Source organism: Mus caroli, unplaced genomic scaffold (assembly GCF_978045245.1).
Source record: "Mus caroli unplaced genomic scaffold, Mus_caroli_1 scaffold_4, whole genome shotgun sequence".
NCBI classification, from domain to species: domain Eukaryota; kingdom Metazoa; phylum Chordata; class Mammalia; order Rodentia; family Muridae; genus Mus; species Mus caroli.
Window position 1 is genome coordinate 112105812 of NW_028227259.1, and position 18095 is coordinate 112123906.

The 18095-nt window shown below is 41.1% G+C and overlaps 1 protein-coding gene across 5 annotated transcripts in view; it reads right to left on the minus strand.

Moving 5' to 3' along the window:
• The window catches only part of Evi5 (ecotropic viral integration site 5), a 147451-nt gene that overhangs the window by 13391 nt on the left and 115965 nt on the right, over positions 1-18095 (minus strand). For all 5 annotated transcript variants that reach the window (XM_029477109.2, XM_029477107.2, XM_029477108.2 and 2 more), the window contains one exon: positions 11130-11225. In XM_029477109.2, coding sequence (XP_029332969.2) covers positions 11130-11225 — 96 coding nt within the window. The remainder of the gene's footprint in view (positions 1-11129; positions 11226-18095) is intronic.

The following is an 18095-nucleotide window of genomic DNA, read 5'->3' on the forward strand; positions in this document are numbered from 1 at the left end:
CTTTAATAAGTTCAATTCATACAACTTGGGGAATTTTCAAAAGGCAAATAATATCAATTTTCAATTATGGCTATTGAGTCAGTAGAGGCACATACACTATAATCCAAGAACTTGGGAGGGAGAATTTAAGTTAGAAGCCAGCCTTGGTTACATAGTGAAACTTTGTCTCAAAATAAAGGAAAAAGAGCAGGTAGGGTACAGAGACACAGCAGCCCACATGTTTGAATAGGTTTTATCATGACCATAGTGCTGCACAAAGATCTCCACATGCAATCTGAGGATACTGTCATCACCCAAATAAACACACACACTTCATACTCTCAGCTGCCATCCATGCCCTGGCTGCCTGCCACCTTCTCCTCTCTACAGATCTTCCTATTCTGTGCTTCTTATGTAAGTGGCATCACTGAGTGTGTGTGGCCCTCTGTGACTGAGTTCTTACACTCTGGTCTGTGCTACAGTGCACATCAGTATTATATTCTTCTGTTACCTAGCCCCTTCCATTGTACGATATGCTGCACCTCTCCACTTATCAGCTGACAGACATCTGGACTGGTTTTATTTTCTGGGTACTGCAAAAACTGTTATAACTATTCATGCACAAGTCTCAGTGTAGACATTTCATTTTCTTGGGTATAAAGACAAAAGTGTGGAACTTCCAGGAAAGATGGTAATTATGCTTAGCAATTTGAGAAAATGAAACATTATCTTCCAGTATCTGCATCATTTTCTCTTCCCACTTGCCATGTACAGAGTTCAGATTTCTCCACATCTCTGTCAATTTTAATTATATCCTTATATGTTCCTGGTTAGTACAAAATAGAAACTTACTGTAGTTTTGATTTGCATTTCTTTGATGGTTAATGATGCTGAACTTTTTGTCTTGTGGTTATTGGCCATTTGTAGATTATTTTAGGAAATACTCTATTGAAGTAATTTTTTTTTTTTTTTTTTTTTAGGGAAAGGGGGTCGAGACAGAGTTTCTCTGTGTAGCTCTAGCTATTCTAGAACTCACTATGTTGACCAGTTGGCCTCACACTCAAAGAGCTCCATCTGCCTCTGACTCCTGAGCAAGCACTGGGTTAAAGTGTGAACCACTACCGCCCAACTGATATCCTTCACTTGCTTATAATAAATGAATTATTCATCTTTTTATACTGAAACTGAAAGCTTTTGTGTGTGTGTGTGTGTGTGTGTGTGTGTGTATATATATATATATATTTGGTTGGTTAGTTGGTTTTTTGAGACAGGGTCTCTCTGAGTAGCCTTGGCTGTCCTGGAACTCACTCTGTAGACCAGGCTGGCCTCAAACTCAGAAATCCGCCTGCCTCTGCCTTCCAAGTGCTGGGATTAAAGGCGTGTGCCACCATTGCCTGGCTAGCTTTTGTATATTTTATTACACAAATGTTTATGTATCTACCTACCTACCTACCTATGTCTAGGGGGGTATATACAGGTCAGAGGTCAAACACCAGTGTCTTCCTCTATTGTTTTCCATTTCCTTTTTAGGATGAGGTTTTTCACTAAGCTTGTGGTTCACCAACTGGCAAGACTGGCTGGCCAGTGAGTCTTAGAATGTTCCTGTCTCCATCCCTTTGTGCTGGGATTACATTACCATACTGGGCTTTTTGCATGGCTGTTAGGGACCTGACCTCAGCAGGCACTTCACCCACAGAGCCTTTACCCCAATAGGTGTTCAGTTTTCATCTCTTATCTCCTGATTTTCTTGACGCACTTTGAAGCATGAGAGTTAAGAGCTCACCCGTTCTTTATCCCCTTGCTTATGCTGTCAAATCTAAGACTAAGTCTTTAAGGTAAGCTCTATTTTCTTCTCCTGTCAAAAATCATGGTTCAATCTAGAAAATCAGGTACTGGATGTATTCTAAGGAAGACAGCCTGAAAACCACACTAGTGATAGAGTAAGTTGCTCTACTTTAAAAAAACATGCTGAAAAATATATCTAAAAACCAGAAATCATACATCTGCCAACAGTAGTATACTTAAAATGTAGAAAAAAAAAAAACTCTGAAAACTCAATTTTCAAATAAACAAAAACAAAGATGGTTTCAAAATGCAAAAGGGACCTAAACAGACATTTCCCTATGGATATAAATGGCCAACTGCGCTATTCAAAGACATTCCACTTCCTTAAGCCATACAACGAATACCCATAAGAACCCACATAAATCCTAGCATCTGAGAGACAAAAGGAGAGTTGTGGGTTAGATAGAGGCTAGCCTGGGCTACACATGAGACTGCAGCCCTCGAGTTTACTAGTATGGCAGTCACCATAAAGACAGAGCAAGTGCTAGCTAGAGATCAGAAGCCTCTCACACACCTAGTGGAATGGAAACGGTTACAACAGCTTTGGAAAACAGTACGGCATTTCCTTAGCTGGTGAATGTGGACTTGACTCGCAATCCCACAAGTCTACTTATAATTATATACTCGGATGCAAACAAAGGTCCATACGGAAGTCTGTATGTGATGGTCACAGTGGTAAGCAAAGATCCATACGGAAGTCTGTATGTGATGGTCACAGTAGAATTATTCATAACAGAAGAATAAGCCAATGTTTATCAACTAGTCAATGGATAAAAGGTAGTATATCATAGTTTTTAATATTATTAGGCAATATAAAAGAATGAAGTATAGATACTAAGTATCATATAGATAACCCTTGAAAATATTATGCTAAGTGGAAGAGGTTAATAAGACCAAATATTACATGTTTCTATTTATATTACATGTGCAGCATCAAGGAGCCTCTACAGAGATGGGAAGAGGGCCATGGAGGCCTAGAGTGAGGGAAAGGAATCTGAAGGCAATGAGGAGTGACTGACGGTGAGGACCCTGTGAACACACTAAAAGCCCACAGAACATAAACTCTACATAGGTAAAGCAGATCACACAACTATCTTCATAAAGTTACTCTTTGCTTATATAAAAGTAGGTAGTCATTTTTTGTGTATGATTCAAAAAGAGATACTGACAGGCTAAAAATTAGTAATTGTGTACTTGGAAAAAAATTTCTGATAAAAAAAATCCCTAACCCATTATATAACCTTTCTACAAGCAGTTTTTTCTACAATAAAAAATAAATGATTGGGATGTAAAGTAAATAAACAAGTTAATGAATGAATGAAAGGAAAAATAAGCAATGGCCACCTCCTTCAGCTTCACTTGAAACAGAAACACATGCTACACTAGGATCGAGTGCTGGAGGCTGAGGGCTGAGGGTGAAGGAGGCCCATGAATGACTTGCAGTGCTCATTTACTTTCAGGCGCTGCAGCTCCTGATAACATAACTTTAAAACTCGTAGCACCCCTTCCCCTGGCCAGGTCAGCATCCTACTCCTCTTTGTCTTGAGACATGCAGGCTGCTCAGTGAAGATTGGGTACTTGCAAACCACATGACCTCATGAATGCTATCTTATCACCTCACAGGTTCCTCACACTGACCACAACTTAAATCAGACAGGCAGCAGAACAGCAGAGTCTGTGACACGTACACTGGTAGACATTTCCAGCTGTTCTGTTTGTGGGGAGAGAAAATCTGATTATCTCGTGTCCAACTGCATCTGTGAGATACTGTTTATGAAAAGCACATGATTCACTGCCTTAAAAACCTCTAGTCATAGTTAAAAACTTTGTGCTTTAGTAAATCTGAGAGCCGGTAGTTCATTTTTAACCAAAGCTCCTTTAACTGATACTCAGCAAATGTTCTTATTTTGGGGGTGGGGGTGGGGGTGGGGGGACTAGCACTGCATTATTTATTTTTTAAAAGTAACACAAACATTAAGTTGCTTGCTAGGCGTGGAGGTGCATGCCTTTAATCCTAGTACTGGAGGAGCAGAGGCCTGCAGGTCTCCCTCATTCAAGGCCAGTCTGGTCTAAAGGATAAACAAGGGAGCCATGCCGTCCTGGCCTGGTTTCAGGGCCTCACTCTGATCTCCGACTGCTTCTGTAGTCCTCCTGGTCTCTGCTGTGAGCACTTGCCCTAGCAATCCTCTCGCATATATGCCTCTTTACCTGAAACATGCCATGCTGTCCTTTCCCTGGCTGTTTTCTACTCCTCCTCTCATATACAGCACAGGTAGTCGCAGAGTGGAGGAGTGTGTATGGGGTGTGGGGTACCACATGCACAAAGAGGCCAGAAGAGGACATCAGTGTTGCTTTATCACCTCTACCTTATTCCTTTGAGAGAAGATCTCTCTCTGAACCTGGAGGTTGGCAGGAGGCCAACACCCAACAGAAACACACCTGTCTCCACCCTCAGAGTACATAACCACACCTGTTTTGTTTTGTTTTTCTATAACATGGATGTTGGGTTCCAAAATCAGGTCCTAATATTTGCTAACTGGATGAATATATCAAATGAGCTGGCATTTTAAGGTCTCAGGATCAGTGTCAAAGACAAACCTAAAACACAAGATGAGCTCTCTAATCATCTCTAGAACAATAGAGAACAAAGCCATGCACAGCCTGGAACAAAAACTAAACTAAAACCCCCTCTTCACATAGATAGATAGATAGATAGATAGATAGATAGATAGATAGATAGATAGATAGATCCTGAACTGCTGTTAAAAACCAAATAAACCAAATAATTCATGAGAACCAAATATCTTCCTTCTCTCTGCTTTAACGATGTGTCTGGAAAAACTGGCATAATAGTCAAAGGGAAAAAGCAGAAGTGAGGCAAAGAATAGGAATAACCAGCTTTTAAAAATAAGACATTATTAAACCATGAGTTTTCACCTGAGGAAAAAATTACACTTGGTACAATATAATTGTATGTTTATATGTGTGTGTGAGTTATAAAATTTAGAATCCACAGTAGATATTTAAGGATCTCAAGGTAACTTTCACAGGTGTACAAACAAGATTGTTCACTCTGTTCAGGGCACTGTTTAGACACACACAAAAAGCCTACTTGCTCTGAGGCTGGTGTGAGCCCCTGCTTGGTACATTGATTCACTGAAAAGAAAGGTTATTTTAAGGGTATATTTCCTAATCAGAAGCTGCTACATTGGGAAAACTAGTCTTTTTCTACTGTAAAAACAAATCACAACTTATAACTTACATATTAATTTAAAACATTAAAATGGTCATAGACTTCAAAAGTTATCATTAACTTCATTAGCAGCCATCAGTACAAGCAAAAAAATTTCTTATTAAAAAGGCAGGGACCAGACAAGGCTGCTCACTCTCTCCCAATCTATTCAATATAGTACCCAAAATTCTAGTAGAGCAATTAGAAAACAAAAGGAGGTCAAAGGGAATTAAAAAGGAAGAAGTTAAGATATCACTATTTGCAGATGATAAGTCAGTAAGCTTAAGTGACTCCAAAAATTCCACCAGAGAACTCCTACAGCTGATAAACAACTTCAGCAAAGTAGCTGGATATAAAGCTAACTCAAACAACTTAGTAGCCTTCCTCTCTACTCAAAGGATAAATGGACTGAGAAAGAAATTAGGGAAATGACACCCTTCACAATAGTCACAAGTAATATAAAATATATCTTGGTGTGACTCTAACCAAGCAAGTGAAAGATCTGTATGACAAGAACTTCAAGTCTCTGAAGAAAGAAATCAAAGAAGACCTCAGAAGATGGAAAGATCTCCCATGCTTATGGATCAGCAAGATTAACATAGTAAAAATGGCCATCTTACCAAAAGCAATCTACAGATTCAATGCAATCCCCATCAAAATTCCAACTCAATTCTTCACAGAGATAAAAAGAGTAATTCTCAAATTCATTTGAGATAACAAAAAACCCAGGATAATGAACACTATTCTCAACAATAAAAGAACTTCTATGGGTATCACTATCCCTGACCTCAAGCTCTACTACAAAGAATAGTGATAAAAACGGCATGGTATCGGTACAGAAACAGGCAGGTAGATCAATGGAATAGAATTGAAGACCCAGAATTAAACCCACACACCTATGGTCACCAAAGAAGCCAAAACCATCCAGTGGAAAAAAGACAGCATATTCAATAAATGGTGCTGGTTCAAGTGGCAGACAGCAAGTAGAAGAATGCAAACTGATTCATTCATATCTCCTAGTAAAAAGCTCAAGTCCAAGTGGATTAAGAACCTCTACATAAAACCAGATACACTGAATCTAATAGAAGAGAAAGTGGGGAAAAGCCTTGAACACATCAGCACAGGGGAAAATTTCCTAACAGAACACCAATGACTCAGGCTCTAAGATCAACTAAAGACAAATGGGACTTCATAAAACTGTAAAGCTTCTATAAGGCAAAGGACACTGTCAATAGGACAAAATAGCAACAGGCAGATTGAGAAACGATCTTTACCAATACTACATCCAGTAGAGGGCTAATATTCAATATATACAAAGAACTCAAGAAGTCAGAGGACCAAATTACCCTATTAAACAATGGGGTACACAGCTAAACAAAGAATTCTCAACTGAGGAACCTCAAATGGCCAAGAGGCACCTAAAGAAATGTTCAACATCCTTAGTCACCAGGGAAATGCAAATCAAAACAACCCTGAGATTCCACCTCACACCAATCAGAATGGCTAAGAACAAAAACTCAGGTGACAGCAGATGCTGGCGAGGATGTGGAAAAAGAGGAACATTCCTCCATTGATGGTAGGATTGCAAGCTTGTACAACCACTCTGGAAATCAGTCTGACAGTTCCTCAGAAAATTGGACATAGTAATACCTGAGGGCCCAGCTATACCACTCCTGGGCATATACCCCAAAGATGCTCTAACATATAACAAGGACACATGCTCCACTATGTTCATAGCAGCCTTATTTTAATAGCCAGAAGCTGGAAAGAACCCAGATGTCCCTCAACAGAGGAATAGATACAGAAAATGTGGTACATTTACACAATGGAGTACTACTCAGCTATTAAAAAGAATGAATTTATGAAATTCCTAGGCAAATGGATGGACCTGGAGGGCATCATCTTGAGTGAGGTAACCCAATCACAAAAAACTCACATGATATGTACTCACTAATAAGTGGATATTAGCCCAGAAACTTAGAATACCCAAGATATAAGATACAATTTGTAAAACACATGAAACTCAAGAAGAACAAAGACCCAGGGGCCTAGCAAACACAGGAGTGCATGCTCACAGTCAACTATTGGATGTATCACAGGGCTCCCAATGGAGAAGCTAGAGAAAGTACCCAAGGAGCTAAAGGGATCTGCAACCCTATAGTTGGAACAACATTATGAACTAACCAGCACCTCGGAGCTCTTGTCTCTAGCTGCATATGTATCGAAAGATGGCCTAGTCGGCCATCAATGGAAAGAGAGGCCCATTGGACTTGCAAACTTTATATGCCCCAATATAGGGGAATGCCAGGGCCAAAAGAATGGGAATGGGTGGTGTCTTAGTCAGGGTTTCTATTCCTGCACAAACATCATGACCAAGAAGCAAGTTGGGGAGGAAAGGGTTTATTCAGCTTACACTTCCATACTGCTGTTCATCACCAAAGGAAGTCAGGACTGGAACTCAGACAGGTCAGGGAGCAGGAGCTGATGCAGAGGCCATGGAGGGATGTTCTTTACTGGCTTGCCTCCTCTGGCTTACTCAGCCTACTCTCTTATAGAACCAAGACTACCAGCCCAGGGATGGTCCCACCCACAAGAGGGGCCTTTCCCCCTTGATCACTAATTGAGAAAATGCCTTACAGTTGGATCTCATGGAGGCATTTCCTCAACTGAAGCTCCTTTCTCTGTGATAACTCCAGCTGTGTCAAGTTGACACAAAAATAGCCAGTACAATTGACCCCTTGTCAACTTGACACACAAACACATCACTAGTAAGCCTCAACCCTTACATTCTTATTCAGCCCCAAGATCTAAATAACTTTAAAAGTCCCACAGTCTTTACATATTCTTAAAATTCCAATCTCTTTAAAATATCCATCTCTTTTAAAATCCAAAGTCTTTTTACAATTAAAAGTCTCTTAACTGTGGGCTCCACTAAAACAGTTTCTTCCTTCAAGAGGGAAAATATCAGGGCACAGTCACAATCAAAGCAAAAATCAATCTCCAACCGTCCAACGTCTGGGATCCAACTCACGATCTTCTGGACTCCTCCAAGGGCTTGGGTCACTTCTCCAGCCATGCCCTTTGTAGTACACGCATCGTCCTCTGGGCTCCAGATGCCTGTACTCCACTGCTGCTGCTGCTCTTGGTGGTCATCTCGTGGTACTGGCATCTCCAAAACACTGCGTGACCCCTTCAGTCCTGGGCCTTCAATTACAACTGGGGCTGCACCTTCACCAATGGCCTTCCATGGCCTCTCACAGTGCCAAGCCTGAGCTGCTGTGTGACCCCCTTCATGCCTTCAAAACCAGTACCACCTGGGTGACCCTTACACATTACCAAGTCCCACTGCAGAAGGAGTACAACCTTGCCTATCTCTGGAACACAGCCTCTTTGTGCTTTCAGAAAACACTTCCCAGAAGATGTCACCTCAACGATGCTGGTCTCTTCTTAATCACCGCTAATTTCTTAGCTCCAGCTAACCAGCATCAATAGTCCCAGTAATGCAAAGTTTTTGCTTTAGTAGTTCTGGTATCTTGTTAATCACAGCTGATTCTTCAGCCCCAGCTAACCAGAACTACAAAATCTTCACAATAAAAACAGCAATGGCCCTGAAGAGAGTCTTTAATTTTCCCTCTGAAATTTCACAAACCAGGCCTCCATCTTCTGCACTGTTCTCAGCATTATCTTCCAAGCTCCTACACAACATCTGACAGAGCTCTTAACAACGAATGGATCTTCAAGCCCAAAGTTCCAAAGTCCTTCCACAGTCCTCCCCAAAACATGGTCAGGTTGTCACAGGAATACCCCACTCTGCTGGTACCAATTTGTCTTAGTCAGGGTTTCTATTCCTGCACAAACATCATGACCAAGAAGCAAGTTGGGGAGGAAAGGGTTTATTCAGCTTACACTTCCATACTGCTGTTCATCACCAAAGGAAGTCAGGACTGGAACTCAGACAGGTCAGGGAGCAGGAGCTGATGCAGAGGCCATGGAGGGATGTTCTTTACTGGCTTGCCTCCTCTGGCTTACTCAGCCTACTCTCTTATAGAACCAAGACTACCAGCCCAGGGATGGTCCCACCCACAAGAGGGGCCTTTCCCCCTTGATCACTAATTGAGAAAATGCCTTACAGTTGGATCTCATGGAGGCATTTCCTCAACTGAAGCTCCTTTCTCTGTGATAACTCCAGCTGTGTCAAGTTGACACAAAAATAGCCAGTACAGGTGGGTAGGGAAGTGGGGGGCGCTATGGGGGACTTTTGGGATAGCATTGGAAATGTAACTGAGGAAAATATGTAATAAAAAATATTAAAAATTAAAAAAAAAAGAAAAATCAAAGCAAATAAAAATATGAAAAAAAAAAAAAAAAGAAGAAGAACAAAGACCAAAGTGTGGACACTTTGCCCCTTAGAATTGGGAACAAAACACCCATGGAAGGAATTACAGAGACAAATTTGGAGCTGAGACGAAAGGATGGACCATCTAGAGACTGCCATACCTGGGGATCCATCCCATAATCAGCCTCCTAACGCTGACACCATGCTGACACCATTGCATACATTAGCAAGATTTTGCTGAAAGGACCCAGACATAGCTGTCTCTTGTGAGGCTGTGCTAGGGCCTAGCAAACGCAGAAGTGGATGCTTACAGTCAGCTATTGGATGGATCACAGCCCCCCCCCCCCCCCATGGAGAAGCTAGAGAAAGTACCCAAGGAGCTAAAGAGATCTGCAACCCTATAGGTGGAACAACAATATGAACTAACCAGTATACCCCGGAGCTCTAGCTGCATATGTATCAGAAGATGGCCTAGTCGGCCATCATTGGAAAGAGAGGCCCATTGGTCTTACAAACTTTATATGCCTCAGTACAGGGGAATGCCAGGGCCAAGGTGGGAGTGGGTGGGTAGGGAAGTGGGGGAGAGGGTATGGGGGACTTTTGGGATAGCATTGGAAATGTAAATGAAGAAAATACCTAATAAATTTTTTTAAAAAAGATTATACATAAAAGCTGCTCTTCAAATATCACCATGGATCATAATACTAATATTATAATACTAATTAATTATTTATAATAATTCTAATATAATTAATACTAATATATTATTGATACTATCATATAATATTTATACTAATATTGATAGGAATGTTCCTATGACAAAGAAAACTGAAGTGACCCAAATGTGACTCTATCCAATTTGTTTTCAGTTTTGCTTCTTCTTCACTGGTAATTCACTTAGACTAAGTCTCTGCAGGAAGTTATTTCACCAACACTCTGCCTTTAACTGAAGGATGTCAGTCCAGGAAAGGGCAATGTCCATACTTGTTCCTTTGAGGTTTAGATTCATCTAGTGGCCAAGGAGCCTCCTTTCTTCTTTGTTCTTTATAGCAAATCAAGTTTATGCTATCCTGTCAAATGTCTTTACTATAAATAAACATTACTTTACTAAGATTCAAAATAAGAGACACAGTTTTACCTGTATTGCTGAATATGTATCATGAGAGAATAGTAAAGAATGGGACCAATAAACAGGTTCTCTCCCGTCACAAGGGATTAGTTTAAGTAATTTAAATTAGCCTAAGAGCTAGTCAAATTCTGACAAATTTCACTGGCTGAATGTCAGAGATTCAAGGTGCAAGTTTAAAAAGCATTCAAATACTAAGAAATCCCTTCAACTGATCTCATGCAAGTATCCTTTTTTGCAATCTCAGTAAGAACACCATGAAGGGGAATGGAGGCCGGAGGGAAAAGATATTTCCCCCCACCAACTCTAGTCAGTTAGGTGTAAGGAAAAGTTTAATACGCATGGCAACCACCAAGAATTTTCAGATCACAGTAAACAATAAGATCCATGTTGGGGACTGACCATTTAAAGTTATTATTAAAGGCTTAGGGAAGACAAAACCTTAATATTTGAGCACAAAAATCTTTGCTTATAAAGGCAATCTTCTAAGGTGCTCTTGATGATAATTATTTATTCATAGAAACATTTAGCATGAAAAGGTCAGTCATAAAGTGTGACATTAAGAGAGGAAGGAAGCAAGAAATATGTGAAGACCAGCATTTATCACTCACCTCATGAGTCAGCTCTGCTATCTGGTCCTTCAGTTCCCTAATGTACTGGTTAGAGTCAGACCTGTTAAGCTGTCCTTGGAGCTTGCCTTCTTCTTTCTGTTTTGTGACAATACAACAAAGGAAAATCAGTGGACTTTTACTTCATGAGCTAAGATATTTTAAGACCTAGGGCAGCAGTTTAGTTAGCTAAATTTTTAACAAATCCATTCTATTACTGGAAAGGAATTCAAAATGCATTAAACTGAGTGTTTCTAAAACATGCCTAATGGGTGCCGACAAACCACAGACCACATAAAATAACCCTTGAAAAAGTCTTAAAATTAATTATCAAACAGATCCTCTGATGGCAATATTACCCTCAAATTTCAAGGCCATTTATATAATTATTTTCTCAGGCAGTTGTTTTACTACCAATTATAAAAGCCAGTGCCTAGTCAAAAACACCCAACTGGAGTTCAAGTTATACCTGAAATCAGAATCAGAAAAAGTTCTCCAACTCTAGAAAGAGATAATTAACTGTGATGCTCCTGTTAAATTTGCTCAGGGTGGGCATTGAGAATCCTAGATATAGCTGATTTTTAAAATGCTGCAGGGGCTGAAGAGAGGGCTCAGCAGTTCTGAGCACCTGTAACTCCAGTTCCAGGGAATCTGATCTTCATAGGCAGCATACAAACATGTGGTCTACATACATACAGGCAGGCAAGACACTCATGAAATAAAAATAAACAAATCTAAAACAATTTTTAAATTAAAAAGATGGAAATATTTTAACAAAAAAAGCCATCCAAAATGTGTGTGAACTCCCCCCCAAAAACAACAAAACCCCCAAACAAATGAACAAAAACACAAAGGCTGCAGACAAACCTCAGTGGGGCCTAGTGCACGTGAAGTCCTAGGTTCAGTCCTCAGTATCACAAAACCAAACAATGACACAATAAAAACTTAAAATAAAATAAAAACATGCTCCTTGAATTTGTACTCTCTGGACAAAAGAAATTTCCAGGAAAAAAAAATGCTATATTCAATTAAGTCAAATGAATATGGTACATAAAATATTTACATTTAAAGATGTCTTGGAAATAAGTAACAACTGTTAATGCATGCAGGGTCAATCCAGGGAAAAGAATTAAGCAGCTCCACTTTCATCTCAGAATACTTCTCACCACCAGCAGCACCCAGTATACTTCACACACCTGTCAAAGGGCTCTGCCTGAGTATCTGGAGTCAATCCACCACTTAAGGAGAGATCAGCGAGGGCTGGAGAGATGCTCAGCCATTAAAGGCTAGGCTCACAACCAAAAACATAAGGAGAGATCAATGATACTTTAAAAGTGGAAACAAAGAGTCAGAAATATCCTAAATGCTATTTAATGAGAAGTGTATAAATGACCTTGTACAAAATTTTGATTTTTTTTTTTTTAAGATTTATTTATTTATTATATGTAAGTACACTGCAGCTGTCTTCAGACACTCCAGAAGAGGGCGCCAGATCTCATTACGGATGGTTGTTAGCCACCATGTGGTTGCTGGGATTTGAACTCTGGACCTTTGGAAGAGCAGTCGGGTGCTCTTACCCACTGAGCCATCTCACCAACCCAATTTTGATTTTTTTTATGTTGTGCAAACAGACTTTCATTTAAATACTACTTTTAGGCTTTTTAGTAAATACCGTCTTTCAGTATAAAAGCAGAATTCACAATGTAAAATATATTAAAGACCTAATTATTCTAAGAATTACACATTAACTTCATATCACTTCTTAAACAGTTAGTTCATTCAATTATCTAATGTTTAAGATTCTTCTCAGTATTTTTATGGCTTCCTAATTTCAAGTAGTGTCATATGTTTGTTTCTGATAAGAAAGTGGGAAATGTCAGCTACACTAATAAATTTACCAGAGACTTGCATTCTTGAGGTTTTCTTTTGGTCTAGCTGATAACAACAGATTGCCAGCTCACTGGTTTACTAAGTCAAAATAATTGGTGAAGAAAGAGGCTCAGTGCATCAACACTCTATGTAATTCACCAAGGAGACCTTGCACATGCACCTCATGTCAGATCATAAATGAAGCTTCAGAGGGTGAAGTAGTGGTTCTAACAGGCACAGATGCACACACACACCCCATTAGCTTTACCATGACAGCATCTACGTCAGGATTTGAATTAAGCCTTAAGCTGAAGAGTGGTGGCGCACGCCTTTAATCCCGGCAACTTGGGAGGCAGAGGCAGGCGGATTTCTGAGTTCCAGGACAGCCAGGGCTATACAGAGAAACCCTGTCTTGAAAAACAAAAACAAAAAAAAGCTGAAGATTCCGTATGTATAAAGCTTTTAACCAAAAGGTCAAAAATCACTTTGCTAACAATATGTGTGCTTAAGTGTTCAGGAGCAAAGAATAATATAACTTATTCTGAAATGCATCAAAAAGTAAGAAGGCTAAAGTAACAGAGAGACGAGTATCTGATAATGCAACATTACAGAATAAGGACAGTGACTTGGGTGTGTTAATTACAGTGTTTTCACGGTCTACATTTGTACATTTTCATAGTACTTAGAGGAAAGAAATCACTCTAACACAAAACAATTCATCCCTCCTTCCCTCACACCACCTGCTAAGAAGGCACATACCCTTTATACCATACTTCATTTATATCAGTGAAAAAATACCTATCCTCCAATGGTTTGTTGACTTTGCATTTGAAATCTACCTTTTGTACTACGCATGGTGGCTCATGTCTATAATCCTAGCACTGGGCAGCTGGGAGCAAGAGTATCATTAGTGTAAGGCCTGCCTGGGCCAAATAAATCCTGTCACGGAGGTGGGGTGTACGTGTTGGAGGGGGGTGTCTACCTTTTGAAGGCTGGGAGTTTAACACAACTCAGTAACACACCAGTTATTTACCATCTGGGAAGAAGCCTTGGGTTAGCTCCCCAGCACATACACACAGAAATAGAAAAAAATTGACATCGTGTTCCAGTAGTAAATGCTACTTTTATTGTATTTTCCTGGGAATGTAATATGAAAAGCTATAGAGATTAAGCTATACCCTCTTTAAAATTTTTGTAACCAGAAGTGTTCTGTATTTTTGAAATATTTACATACACATAATGAGACATCTTTGAGGCAAAACACAAGTCACAACATGAAATTTATTTATGTATTTAAAATTTTTGCACTTTGGTTTGCTCCTATGCCTATGCCCTTACATGGGAGAAGGTGCTCTCCCTATGCCTTACATGGGAGAAGGTGCTCTCCCTATGCCCTTACATGGGAGAAGGTGCTCTCCCTATGCCCTTACATGGGAGAAGGTGCTCTCCCTATGCCTTACATGGGAGAAGGTGCTCTCTCTATGCCTTACATGGGAGAAGGTGCTCTCCCTATGCCTTACATGGGAGAAGGTGCTCTCCCTATGCCCTTACATGGGAGAAGGTGCTCTCCCTATGCCTTACATGGGAGAAGGTGCTCTCCCTATGCCTTACATGGGAGAAGGTGCTCTCTCTATGCCTTACATGGGAGAAGGTGCTCTCCCTATGCCCTTACATGGGAGAAGGTGCTCTCCCTATGCCTTACATGGGAGAAGGTGCTCTCCCTATGCCCTTACATGGGAGAAGGTGCTCTCTCTATGCCCTTACATGGGAGAAGGTGCTCTCCCTATGCCCTTACATGGGAGAAGGTGCTCTCCCTATGCCTTACATGGGAGAAGGTGCTCTCCCTATGGCCTTACATGGGAGAAGGTGCTCTCCCTATGCCTTACATGGGAGAAGGTGCTCTCCCTATGCCTTACATGGGAGAAGGTGCTCTCTCTATGCCTTACATGTGAGAAGGTGCTCTCCCTATGCCTTACATGGGAGAAGGTGCTCTCCCTATGCCCTTACATGTGAGAAGGTGCTCTCCCTATGCCCTTACATGGGAGAAGGTGCTCTCCCTATGCCCTTACATGTGAGAAGGTGCTCTCCCTATGCCCTTACATGGGAGAAGGTGCTCTCCCTATGCCTTACATGGGAGAAGGTGCTCTCCCTATGCCCTTACATGGGAGAAGGTGCTCTCCCTATGCCTTACATGGGAGAAGGTGCTCTCCCTATGCCTTACATGGGAGAAGGTGCTCTCCCTATGCCCTTACATGGGAGAAGGTGCTCTCCCTATGCCTTACATGGGAGAAGGTGCTCTCTCTATGCCTTACATGGGAGAAGGTGCTCTCCCTATGCCTTACATGGGAGAAGGTGCTCTCCCTATGCCTTACATGGGAGAAGGTGCTCTCTCTATGCCTTACATGGGAGAAGGTGCTCTCTCTATGCCTTACATGGGAGAAGGTGCTCTCCCTATGCCCTTACATGGGAGAAGGTGCTCTCCCTATGCCCTTACATGGGAGAAGGTGCTCTCCCTATGCCCTTACATGTGAGAAGGTGCTCTCTCTATGGCCTTACATGGGAGAAGGTGCTCTCCCTATGCCTTACATGGGAGAAGGTGCTCTCCCTATGCCCTTACATGGGAGAAGGTGCTCTCCCTATGCCCTTACATGTGAGAAGGTGCTCTCTCTATGGCCTTACATGGGAGAAGGTGCTCTCCCTATGCCTTACATGGGAGAAGGTGCTCTCCCTATGCCCTTACATGGGAGAAGGTGCTCTCCCTATGCCTTACATGGGAGAAGGTGCTCTCCCTATGCCCTTACATGGGAGAAGGTGCTCTCCCTATGCCTTACATGGGAGAAGGTGCTCTCCCTATGCCCTTACATGGGAGAAGGTGCTCTCCCTATGCCCTTACATGGGAGAAGGTGCTCTCCCTATGCCTTACATGGGAGAAGGTGCTCTCCCTATGCCCTTACATGGGAGAAGGTGCTCTCCCTATGGCCTTACATGGGAGAAGGTGCTCTCCCTATGCCTTACATGGGAGAAGGTGCTCTCTCTATGCCTTACATGTGAGAAGGTGCTCTCCCTATGCCCTTACATGGGAGAAGGTGCTCTCCCTATGCCTTACATGGGAGAAGGTGCTCTCCCTATGCCTTACATGGGAGAAGGTGCTCTCCCTATGCCCTTACATGGGAGAAGGTGCTCTCTCTATGGCCTTACATGGGAGAAGGTGCTCTCCCTATGCCTTACATGGGAGAAGGTGCTCTCCCTATGCCCTTACATGGGAGAAGGTGCTCTCCCTATGCCTTACATGGGAGAAGGTGCTCTCCCTATGCCCTTACATGGGAGAAGGTGCTCTCTCTATGGCCTTACATGGGAGAAGGTGCTCTCCCTATGCCTTACATGGGAGAAGGTGCTCTCCCTATGCCCTTACATGGGAGAAGGTGCTCTCCCACTGAGCTATTCTGTCCCCTGCCTACTTTTGTTTTCCTTTTGAGATGGTTCTTGCTAAGTTAAGCAGACTATTGAAGCCCATGCCTTGTGTTTGTGATCTCCTGCCTCAGTTCCCTAAGTGCTAGGATTACAGAGTAAATCAGCACACCCAGCTCATGAGTACCTTATACACTCCTTTACATATGCGGAAAATACTTCTCAAATGTTTAATGCATTTACATTGATTGAGATTTGTAGGTTATGCATAGAATTTTCCATTTGTTGTACTGTGCCAGCTTCAAAAAAGTTTATTTTAGATTTTCAAATTGAAGATATCCAATCTGTATCAAATGCCCAGAAGAAGAAGATAGTCCAAAACTTGCATCAAAAAATTTGAAAGTCACACTATTTGAGCAATCACTGCAAACTACACGTGATGATCTGGTCTAGACTCTCACAGCCAACCTTCCGGTCACAGCCAACCTTCCGGGTCGGACATGATGCTAATCCCACTCACACTACATAATGGGAACAGGTGAAGATCATAGAATCTTCTTCAAATATGACAGAGATGTATAACAGTCTGCTCTGAAATAGATTCTGGGGCTAGCCACTTAGTGCTGAGTGCTTGCACTGCACAAGGACCTGCGTTCAAGCTTCAGAATCTATTAAAAATAACAACAACTGAGACACACTAAAGAAGTTAACGTCTTAGTTTATACAGTTTATTACTGATCATACAAGCTAAGTTCCCCTAATTTAAAGAAAAAATAAGTCCAAAATCCAAAATGCTCCAAAATTAACCAATCTGAACATTGCTATGCTGCGACAAGCAGAGTTTATTCTAATCGCATGTGACTGTGGATGAGGGAGACACTATAGCACACAGATACAAAGCTCGGCTGTCGGCCACCTCAGCACCACAGGAACACCTCTAGAGGCTAAAATGACTAAGAAGGCAGAGCCTACAGAACCATGGTTAACTGCAATTGGGATTTCAAATCAAAGACTCCTGCAGCCCACTCTACCTCTTGACTTCTCAGTTATAAGGGTAAATAAATCTTTATTACTTAAGCCAATTTAAGTTGATTTTCTGTTAGCTTAATAAAAAGAATACTCTAAAATTTCTCAAGTTTTTGTTAGTAACTGAATATAATACTATAAACTAAGCTGGAGATAGTTTAAACAGTGATGTCAAAGATGATGATATACTATCACTGGGAGTTTTATAAACAGAGAGACTGAAAATACACTCATGTTCTGAATTCTAAACATCTTAGATTGGGGTTTGAAAGTATGCTTTGAAAGCTATACCAGGAGAAATTGTGAAATATTCAGTGTGAAGACCTATGTATGAAATGGCCTGGCTTCAACTACCTTTGAAAATTCTTAATTTCAAACATTAATTTAGAAATTCTAAGTATATGCCATTTATATACATAAAATATCTAATTTTAAGACAGGATGATCATATGTTATTTCCCAAGGGTCTCACACAATCCCTGCCAGATGGGCAGTGCTTGCTCCAAGAGATCGCTGAGTTCTATGTCATGCAAGCTACATATTAAGTTCTGTCTCAACCAATGAAAAACCAAATCAAATAATATCCCATTACAGATGTTAGTGTAATTTTACAAATAAATGAGATTACAAGATAAGTGTTTTACTGCCTGCCACAACAATAAATTG